General features: G+C 30.7%; 1 protein-coding gene across 1 annotated transcript; it reads left to right on the top strand.

The window, feature by feature from the left end:
* Positions 1–38: 38 nt before the first annotated feature.
* Positions 39–11,361, top strand: LOC134258975 (uncharacterized). Its single transcript, XM_062741569.1, has 7 exons — positions 39–277; positions 2,359–2,542; positions 6,441–6,533; positions 9,121–9,206; positions 10,493–10,537; positions 10,798–10,986; positions 11,153–11,361. Exons 1-7 carry the CDS (start codon positions 58–60, stop codon positions 11,359–11,361), a joined length of 1,026 nt encoding a protein of 341 aa, XP_062597553.1. The 5' UTR covers positions 39–57.
* The last annotated feature ends 448 nt before the right edge of the window (positions 11,362–11,809 follow it).

Raw genomic sequence — 11,809 nt, 5'->3', positions numbered from 1 at the left:
CTCTTTTAAAGACTACTGCTGAAGTTGATTTAAAAGACTGAGTGATAATTTTATGATATGTTATTTTTCAAACCAGAAAAAGCAGAATCTTTAAATGCAATCTCAGCAATAGCAGATAACAAGGTGCAAAAACATGTGGTTCAACAATATATTGAAAAAATGCTGGGTATTCCGCTGCTTTGGATTGATGAAAAGTCTCAAAAAGTACCGGATTTAGCAATATGTCTGAATACAGACAATGTTGATGGTTCACTGCTATCTTTACAGGAAAAAAGTGGTAAATAATGCAAAAAAGAAATATTTTTTTATCAAACATATTACAAGAAATCTATTTTACTTTGTTTGTATATCTAGTGAAAAATGAATTGGACGAATGACCCTCAGATTATAAAACTTTCTCCAAGAAAAATAAAATCCAAATACCAAATAGTGTGTATGATTTAACTAAAGAAATGAAGGATATTATACAGCTAGTTGGTTTAAAAAGTTACGATACAGACATTGGATTTTTTATGCCACCCTTAACACAAAAATGTGGGGTAATATATTGTACTGTGTCTGTCTGTCGTTCAGTCCATCTTTTCAACGGTTTGTCTGTCCGTAAAAACTAACTTTGCCCATAACCTCTGATTGGTGAAGCTATTGTATTGTTTATTTACGTAGATATACCTTGTGACAAGATCTTTCTTTCAGTGTGAATGCATTTGACCTTAAATAATACCTTAAAAAATCAAATTTTAATTATGACCCTATCTTCTGTACAGTTTTTTTGCTATGGTGTCCATCCTTCCCGTTTGTATCTTTTGTATAAAACTTTTCATTACTTACGAGTACATTGAAATTTTTTTATTCTTTGACCATTACAGAAAAATATAACATTTTTTAATCTTTAAACTTGGTACAATTTTTTGATAAAACTGTTCTAAGGCTTTCATATTTCATTTTAAAGATTGGTGGAATTAGACAACAGTTTGAATAATACAGAATTTTAAACAATTAGGTGTAATGAAAGGAACTTTTAGTGAGGATTTTTGCATCGTATTTAGCTAGATTACTAAACACAAAACATCTGGATTAGACAAACTTATCAACGACTTTGACCTTCTTGCCATGAGCCTGGAGAATACTATAATTTTAGCTATACTGGTAAGAAACCAGAAGAGCTATACAATAGTAAGGTGTCCGTCATCCATCGGTATGATTTCTGGCACAAAAATAGATTATAGATTATAGAATAGACCCTATGATGCATAATTCTGCCAAACTTTCTTCTTGACATTGTTAGCCAAGACATTTTTGTCTTCAAATAGAAGAAACAATTCATGCTTTATTGCTTTTGAATCTTATGCTATTGCTTTCGATGAAAATTGATGTTGAAAATTTTCTTTTTTTATTTTTTCGTAATTTTAAATTCAATTGTGTACCAATGCGTAATATCGCGACTACCAATAAGTACCTCGCAGTTATCTAACTTACTACCGCTCTTTTGCGGGGGAGTCGAGAAAGGTCTAAATTTCTGGGGCACATGACGTTGTTTACAGTAGTGACAATCGACTGATTACAACAATTTAATGCAGAAATCACAATGTTTTGCCAGATATTGAACTCCAAATAGAAGATTGTCAAAGAAGGAAAGCTTAGAATATTTTATCTGCTTTAAAATGTGACGATTTTCAATGAAAATTTAACGAGAAGAGTCCGCTTAATTAAAAATATCGTTAAAAAAGTCACAATTTACGATTGGCTCCTCTCAAAAATTTATTTCGTTTAAAGTCATCATTTTGTAAGTTCTATGGTCGATACAATGACCTTGTCAGCAAATACAATTTATCACTGAGTCAAATGCTGACTGACTTTTTTCATACCAATTGTTAGTCCATTATTTATACACTGAATTGATGACGGTTTTTTCCGTTATTTCCTGATCATGACAAGGAGCTCACGGCGGGTGTGACCGGTCGGCAGGGGATGTTCACTCCTCCATGGCACCTGATCCCACCTCTGATGCTTCGGGGGTCCGTGTTTGCTCTGCTCTTATTTTGTATTGTTTTATGGACTTTGAGATTGAATACTGTTCGTTATCTCCATATCCTTCTCATTAGGCTGGTATAGCGATTGTTTTGCAAGGTATACCACTAGGATGTTTTACTTATCTGTCCTTATAAATTCTACAATGATCGATCTTGCATTGTATTAAATAGTGCATTTGCCTACATCAAACAGACGTTTCCTACCTCCATCGCGAAAGAGTTCCGCTAAGTAAAGTAATCGCAAGTATTTGGATTGTATTTCATCTTGGAAAAAAATAGATCTGTACAAACAGATTGATATCAATTTCTTTGTTTTTTTTTCTTTTAGCAAAAGATACCATTTTAGTTATCATTTATCATTGTGAAGAAGGAATGGATATCACAAGACCGTCCCACTACAACCGTAGATTTTCCAGTGTTCTAGATTTGCGTTTTAGTGAATGCCGCAATATATTTTATGGAAATAAATTTTCGATTGAAGAACTGAAAAGACTTCTTCTGTCAAGGAAAGGGTATGAAAATACAGGAGGTACATAATCAGTTGAAATATTCCAATACACAGGAAGAAACAAGACCTTTCAGTTAAAACTTAAAGGCGACTTTGGTGAATTTTCAAATACCATTCAGCCACCGAAGTGGCACATACATTTCAGTGACCTTTCAGTTGCCTTTCAGTCACATTTCATGTCTTTTATGAGTCACCATTCAGCGAACATATTTCCGTTAACTTTCAGTTACCTTTCTGTCAACTTTCAGTGACTTTTCCATCAACTTTCAGTGACCTTTCCGTCGACTTTCAGTGACCTTTCTGTGGTCTTTCAGTGACCTTTACGGCGACTTTCAGTGACCTTTCTGTCGTCTTTCAGTGACCTTTCCGCCACCTTTCAGTGATATTTAATTTTAGTCTCAATTTTGCGATTTTTTTCATTAGCTTATTAATTTATAATCATGCAGATATTTTTTCCCTTATCAATGAAGCAATATTTTGACTAAAGATTTATTATTCAATCTTAATTGTGTTTTTTACTTATCGTAATTAAATTCGCGTACCTAAAATATGTATAAATGATATTATTATTTATAAAATAAATATTTATTCAAAATGATTTTTATTAATTTTCTAATTACATTTAGAAAACAAAATTTCGTCAAGTGATAAAGAATAATGATCCGATAATTGAATCAAAATTTACATAAATGCCGCATAACATTCTATAGTGCTTAAACGTGTATTTTTCATGGAAGTATCTATTTTTGATTGATGAGACAGAATTTATTTGATTTACATCTTTTCTGGAAGGTCCCTTATATACCTGGGGTCCGTTTTACAAAAGAATTTACAACTTTAAAAGACCAAGTATAATTATTTATATAACTTTTTAATTAACATTATATCGAAAATTATTTTAAACATTTTAAAAAGAATGTGGTAAGATATTTTTACACAGAAAATTTAAAAGAGAATTATTAATTTTTCAAAATTTTACAGTAATCTGAAGTGTTTGGTTTTAGTCGTAATATCTTTTGTAAAACTTTGATTCCCCATCAATTTCGTTTCTTAATTAATTTCAAAACCATAGGATATTTTAGCTTTTGAAAGACATCATTTTAAAATCATTTTACATGAATAGAATAAATCATTAATACATGCCTCTCGTAGGAAAAACTAAATTTTGTAGAGTCTAGCTTTTAAAATTACATTTTATTCTACTAAATTTCTAGATAGAGAATTAAGTTTACAATGATCTCGCATATCTGACACAGAAACAGGTGACCGTCGATGATAATTGTCATCATTTCTTTGGGAGATGTGTAATTAATCATTGTGTCCCCAAAATCCGCGCAACTAACATAGAATATACAAAAGATATACAAGATATATACACATCGCAGTTCCTCGGTACAACAGGTGAACCGATTGTTCCATCGATTTATACAATTTGATTGATTTTAATTCAATTCAAGAAACTGTAGCTCAATTGATAAGGTCGCGGACACTAGAGTAGGAGACCAGGGTTCGATTCCGGCGGTATGCACAATTTTTTTTTCTTACATTAATTTTTTCCCTCAATGTTTTATTCGGAATTAGATAAATTTAATGCTACTTTACAAGGAAAAAGTGAAATAATTTTTTTAAGTTAAAAAATAAGCTGATTATTCAGTAAAAAGATGCAACTGAACGATGGCTGAAAGGTCACTGAAATGTATGTGCCATTCAGTCGACTGAATGGTAACTGAATGATCACGGAAAGGTCACGGGAAATGGTCTTTTCAGCGACCTTTCAGTGACCATTCCGTGGGCATTCAGTTACCATTAAGTCGACTGAATGGTGGATTTTCATCCTGTGATAGATTCTTTTTGGTATTAAAATTGATTTTATACATCTGATAAACCACTAACCATTTTGGTGTAACATGGTCAAATACATTTGTTAAAGTGTAAAATGTAAGGGATTAGTTTTTTGTCTAATAAGGTCTTGTCTAAATTTTAAGTAGAGTCTACAATTTTTCATTTGGAGATAACGAACAGTAAGCAAGGTCAAAAGATCATTTTCGTTTAAAATCAACCCTTTATTTTCTTATACATGTTCATGTAGTTTTTATTCATGTCACATTATTTTTCAACATTTATGTCTTTTATGATTGAGAAATTTAAAATTCATTTCCATTTATTTATTAACAAAAACTGAATAACAATTCTTTTCTTTAAATGATAACAATTCTTGTAATTTGAAAATCATGATAATAGATACGTGAACAGGATGTCTTCGCGGATATAAAATCGATATCATTACAAGCAACTATCAAATTCTACTGGTAACAACAAAAGCCTATTCAAAATAGAATGTATCAACATAGACCAAAACAATGTTTTCCTCAATATTTATTCTTCATAGATAACATGGTAAAACAAGAGTGCCCATGGGCCACATTTTATGGCACCTGAGAAGCTTTGACCATTCTGTTCTTTACCAGATTTAGTTTTAATGCATATTTCTTTGACCTCACCCTACCCCACTGATCATGATTTAGACATTTTGAAATTACAATACCCCAGGATGCTTCGATTTGCACATAAATTTCAGCTTTCCTGGCCCAGTGTTCTTGAGATGTTCAGATTTTCAAAGAATTTTCCTATATATTTCTATGTAAAACTTTGATTCCCCATTGTGGCCCCGCCCTACCCCCGGTTTCATGGTTTGAACAATTTAAATAAAGCTACCCCAGGATGCTTCCACATAAGTTTCAGCTTTTCTGGCCCAGTGGTCTTGAGAAGAAGATTTTCAAAGAATTTTCCTATATATTTCCATGTAAATTTTTGATTCCCCATTTGGCCCCGCCAATGACAAGCTGTTGAGATAATTATGTATTCGTTTTGAAAAATTTGTAAATTAATTTTCCTACAGGTTTTAAACTGCCCGTGGTAGCTATTGCATATTCCACATAAGTTTCAGCTTTTCTGGCCCAGTGGTTCTTGAGAAGAAGATTTTCAAAGAATTTTCCTATATATTTCTATGTAAATATTTGATTCCCCATTGTGGCCCCGCCCTACCCCGGGGGGTCATGACTTGAAAAATTTCAACTACACTACCCCAGAATGCTTCCAATATATACAGCTTTTCTGGCCCAGTGGTTCTTGAGAAGAAGATTTTCAAAGAATTTTCCTATATATTTCTAAAAACTTTGATTCACCATTGTGGCCCCGCCCTACCCCCGGGGGTCATGATTTATGAAAAATTATAATTTACACTACCCCAGGAAATTTTTCCACATAAGTTTCATATTTTCTGGCCCAGTGGTTCTAAAAAAATAAGATTTTCAAAGAATTTTCCTATATATTTTGTAAATTTTTGATTCCCCATCACAAAAGTTATATAACTGCCCTACCCCGGGGGATGATGAAATAAGCAATTAAATGTTCACTTTCCTAGAATGCTTCCATTAAGTTTCAGCTTTTCTGGCCCAGTGGTTAGCATAAGAAAAGAAGATTTTTTTGATTTATCAAAAAATTTTTTTTTATTTCCTATCTCCCCTTGTGAGGGGACTTTTTTTCATTTTAACAATTTAAATTTCCTTCACCCAAGAAAAAAGTTTGGTCAAAATTGGCCCAGTGGTTCTTGAGAAAATAGAAAATGTGAAAAGTTTCAGACGGACAGACAGACAGACAGACGGACGACGGACAAAATGTGATCAGAAAAGCTCACTTGAGCCTTCGGCTCAGGTGAGCTAAAAATTTGTGAAATCACAATGCAATTTCATCATCCACGGGCGCAAACACAAACCAAATACACACTCTGGTTTAAAGTTGGACTATTTTGGATTTTGGTATTAATTCTACTTATAAATTTCCCTTTTGGTTGTTTTTTTTTTATAAAACGAAATCACACAAAAATTCAAAATTATATCTAGACTTTTCGGAAGAAAAACAGATGCGAAAATCCTCCATTTGCAAGACGAGGAACCCCAAACGCAGCAAGTCATGGAATCCTTTTACCACACCAGGTATAAAAGACATTTTTTATTATCTGAAATTTCCATATGTTTCATTAAAATATAGCAAAAAGTACACTAAACAAAATCATATTCTTTCTAGACAAAACAAAATTGTATTTCCTGTGCAATGCAAGAGAAAATGAATGCAGAAAAATTATGTGTATGTTTAAAGAAGTTAATTCTTTGCCGTACGAATTTATTTGGAAAACAAGTGCAAACGAAGTGGCCTTGCAAGAAAAGGTTTTTCTTGTATGTTTAAAAATGTCTCGCTTAGAAGATGATATAGCACACACAAAATCAAGTGTTTGTCTTTCAGGTATGTATGATATATGTTATATGTGCTTCTGCATAAGAATTTTTTTTTCAATAAAGCTTATGTACAAAGTAAATTGCTTTATTATTTATTTAAATGAAGTACAGTATTTCACAAACTCATTCATTATGAGCCCTTTACCTGTTGTGAGTGAAAAGAGACGATAAAATAAGGTCGTTTTAAAATATCTTAGTGAATCTTTCTGTAATTCATTACAATGCTTACTTCCTAACAGATGCAGTAAAGCCTATATTAATTATTCTACACTACTGCGTTAAAGGTGTACAGCTTGATATTTCTTTGCCAAATGAGGATGCTCGTTTCGAAGATGTTATCAATATTTTGTACAGTGATGAATCAGGATGCTATGAATGTAACGAAAATAGAATTGCTTCAAAGAAGATGAAAAAAGTGGTTGCAGATTTTGTTTGATTTTGTTAAAGTGTAGTGTGAAGAGGAATGTACGAAAATCACGAAAGTAATGGAGAAGGAGCCTAATTGTTGTAATGTTTAAAGATTCAAGACTATTTTTCTATGTCGATTTAGTTTTTGTTATTGTAAATGACTTGTGAACCAATGTAGTTTGCCAATTATATTATGTAAATTTCAGACTTTGGAAATTAACAAAAGTAACAAAACAAAGTTTTGTCTATACCACAATGTTTTCCCGACATAAAATAAAAATTCAACAAGTGTTAATAGGATTTATAATATTAATTAACATTATCTTCATTTTTATGATGTCAGTGTCAGTTTTCTTTGCTTTTAATATTTTTGAGATGTTTCGTGATTTGTTTAGAAAGTCTTCATTTTCAAAACTCCTATCAATGTTGAGCAATTTTGAGAGCCACGTTTTTGTAACTTTACTTAATTGTCTTATACAAGTGAACTTTTCATTGGTATCATTTGTCTTTTGGATCATACATGTACATTCACACTTTGCGTTTGAAAAAAGCACAGGTGGATTGAAATTGAATTTCAAACTAGAATTTCAATGTTTTCTCCGCGTCCTCATCGAATTGTACCCGCCCATTTCATTGTCTATCATTGAATGTTTTGATTGTCACAGATAGAAATTACGTAAGCTCTATATTTCTAATCTTGCCACTTAATGTTCCGCGGTCTTATATAATAGAATCGATATATGTATAACCTGTACTACTCTCTTATCACGATAATTAATAATAATGTTTGTAAAATGTAAACTTGTTTAATGATCATGTTATTCATAATGTTGAAAGAAAACGTATTATTCACTTACTTCCTTTAATTTTTTTTTTTTCATTTTGAAAGGGAAATCGGGTGTTTTAGAGTTACATGAGGTAGATGAAAATCAACAGCTTCATTATTTAAACAATTATTTAAACAACTTATTTGACATTAGTATTATGAAATGTAATTAGAATGAAATATAAAGGGATAACGAACAGTATTCAAGCTCAAAAGTCGACAATTCAGTGTGTATATAATGGCCAATTATGAACAGATAATGGCCTAACAATTCGTATAAAACGCCAGCCAGCATTTGAATCAATAATAAATTGTATTTACTGATAAGACAAGTTCATGGTATCGAATACATGATTTACAAAATTATGACTTTAAACAAGACTGCTGATGTTTTTGTTTCAGCAACTTGTTGTCAATAACTTACCTATTTTTAGCAAATTTCAATACGTAAAGCATGCTCTCACGTATGAAATCTACTGAGAAAAATAGACCCTGTATGCAGGTGAAAAAGATTTATTACTGCGTAAGTGAAGGAAGATGAAAATTGAAAAGTTAAATTCGTCACATTTATCGAAATGCATGAAAGTTAATTAGTATTAACGTCTTTTTTACGGAAAATATCTCAATATAAAACAGATATGTCAGACTTTGCGGTATCTTTTATTTTAAGCTTACCGGGATGAATCATAATTACATAAATATGCAAATAACCATTGTTGACAATACATCGCCGGTAAATCTAAATGTGGAGTTGAAGATCACAGCAAGTGTAATTTTTCACGTAAAAGGTTTTGGACAAAATTCTGCTTCATATGAATACAGAAATACAATGTATATGTCTGCTTTTTACGGAGTGCAATTGATACCCATGGGAATTCTTGTACATTGTTTTATGATTTGATCTCTAAAAGCAAGAAGAAAAATATTGACGAATTGTTTTAAACCTTTCTTTTATTTTTATGCAGCCAGCGAACAAAAAAGTGATTATTTAATTTAAAAAAGTTAGCATTTTGATAATTCTATTATCAGGTATTCTCTCTTTTCTGTTTTTAGATACCTAATAAGGATGTGCCGATGGTTATATGATTGCTTACGAGCAATATTCAATTTCCTAAGGAATTTGTGCTGCTGTTTTGCAGGTGATCAATTTCATTATTGTGAATACGTTTTAACCTAAAATATTGTTTATTCTGGATGTCACTGTCCAATGATTATGTAATCAAATTGTAAATAATTTGAAGAACTGTAAAAGCAGTAATATTTCTTTGGGATCGTAATTGTTGTTTTATTCTGAAACGATTGTCTTGAAAAGAAATAGTGATGAAGATAAATGATTTAAGTGCCAACCTGAGTCCTGTTTTACCTACATGACATCCATCCCAATGTGAATGATAAATGAAAAGAATATGCATTAGGGATAAATACTTTCATTAAGATTATTCAATCCCAAAAGTCTATTAAACAATACAAAATTGGAGCAGTCATCATATTTATCATATAGCTTGGTTGTTAGATTACCATTAAGGTCTTTTTCAAGTAAAATATCCAAGTATTAAACAGATGTGTCAGACTTTGTGGTATCTTTTATTTCAAGCGCACCCTTTATAAACCCTTTATGCAGCTGATGACAGTATATTGATTCAAAAGAAAAGTTGACGATTGAAAACAATAGGTCTTCACGTTTAGCATAAAGCTTGGTTAACTCAGACTTAGGCCTTCGTTATTTTTTCCAGCTAAGCATATTTTGGATCACATAAACTTGGCATTACTCAAAAATTTATAATGACCTAAATGCTCAATTATAATATCCTATTATGCTTTGTTTTTTTTAATGAAACAGTTAAAAATCAAATTTATATTATTATATTAGAAGTAACATAGAAGATTATAGAAAAATATATAGTATTGGGGATGTTTTGAAAACAGAGCGTCTGAGGAGGTAGGAGAAATAAAGCTTAGATGATTTATTACTTTCCACTAGAATTTTACTTTTAGATCCGACTTCATTTTCACAATTTTGATTAAAAATAGAGATTATTCTTACGATAATTTGTTAATGAAATACTCTATGTTCCATTCAAGAAAGAATCTTGGAAATGTATTCCTATAAATTTGTATTTTAATGAAAATAAACCACTTTAAACTGTAGTATGCATAAAGTCCGTCTGAAAAACAGATTGTATCGTATAATACTAAAATATAAATATAATGAACAAAGTTCACTTTTAAGTCATTATAATCAAACAAAATAATAAATCAACAGATTGAATATATATCATTAAAAAGGAAATTTAAATGATAAAAACTGTTTAAATATCATTGATTTCTCTTCATTGAATATTGAAATGAATGTAGTTTTAAATACTTCTTTTTCTCTGATAGTACAATGTAAATCATTTATTACCTTTGTATCTTTTCCAATCAGAAGACAGTGAAGAAAATGGTCGCCTTTTAACGAAATCAATTCACGGTGAGTCTTACAGATTATTTACGCATCAAGTAAATAAAAATCAGTTGAATGAAAAACTGAATAACAAAATTAAAGAAAACTGAATGACAATTTCATATGTTTGAAGATTTTTTTTCTTTTGACCTTTTGTAATTGTACGAAAAGAAAAAAGGAAAATTAAGTAAATTGATAAGGATGATTGGAATGAATAGGGAAGATCTTACAATTATTTTCACTGATGTAAAAGGCATTTATTGTTTGTATATTTTTTTATCCTATAGTGACAACATCCCCACTTCAAGCATATTGTCGAAATACATTTCAAAACTTTCAAAACAAGTATTTGCGATCGTGCAACCTCGAGTGGAAAGATCTTCAAGTAATTACGAACACAGTAATTATACTTTGTCCGAAGAAGTCTCGCCTTCAAGATGACATTACAGAGACTTTGAATTATTTCAAAATATTAGGTAATCATAATTATTATTATTATTCGAATCATTCATAACATATGGAATTTTGTTTTTATTTAAGAAAACACGTTCATTTTTTAGGTAGCAAAAATTAAACTTGTATCAAGAAATACATAATCCTCTTTTTATCATTTCATATAGTAGCTAATTTATATATTTTCAGGTCAACCAAAAATAATGCTTATTGTAATGCACTATTGTGAACGTGACATAGAGCCGGACATAGAGCCGGAAAACCTTCTAACAGAAAATAGAAATAGCAGGGTCTCATCTTTTGCTAATATAGTATATAGCGATTCCGAACAATGTTACGACTGTCATATAAACGGTAAGGCCGTGAAAGCCATCAAAGACTTTATAAGAAGTAATTGATGAAATGGACATATCATGTATTAAAATGGTAACTACATGTACATCATATAAAAACTTTGTGAAGACTTCATACAAAAGAAAAACAACTTCATTTTATTAACATCGTTTCATATTAAATAGTAACAAAATACCTTTATAGAAACTTGGCTTATTTGTAAAGTTGTTTTGCTTTTAAAAACGATAAGAGAAATTTTATAATTTGTACATTGAATTACGTCAAAAAAAAAACTGCATCCATGCGTTTTAAAATATATGTATAGTTGACATCTATTCAGATGTATATAAAATCTATAAAAAAAATATAATAATAATAATTTTTGGAGTTAAGATTTTCACCATACATATAAAGGTTTTTGTGTTGATTTGGAAATACTTATTTTGGACAAAATTATAATCTAGTAAGATGGGATTCTTGTCTTGTTTTTGATAAGATGAAATATCTAAAGTC

The sequence above is a fragment of the Saccostrea cucullata genome, unplaced genomic scaffold, assembly GCF_032062105.1.
Source record: "Saccostrea cucullata isolate Sc308-1 unplaced genomic scaffold, CSIRO_AGI_Scuc_v1 ctg13094, whole genome shotgun sequence".
NCBI lineage: Eukaryota > Metazoa > Mollusca > Bivalvia > Ostreida > Ostreidae > Saccostrea > Saccostrea cuccullata.
The sequence above is the reverse complement of the archived record's forward strand: the minus strand, read 5'-3'. Positions and strand labels throughout refer to the sequence as shown.

Bases quoted from the DNA above. Each gene is read 5' to 3' on its own strand.
- LOC134258975 (XM_062741569.1), top strand. From the start codon at position 58: ATGTTATTTTTCAAACCAGAAAAAGCAGAATCTTTAAATGCAATCTCA. The intron at 2,543-6,440 runs GTATGAAAATAC...AATTATATCTAG, and splicing joins CTTCTTCTGTCAAGGAAAGG to ACTTTTCGGAAGAAAAACAG. The intron at 6,534-9,120 runs GTATAAAAGACA...TTCTGTTTTTAG, and splicing joins GAATCCTTTTACCACACCAG to ATACCTAATAAGGATGTGCC.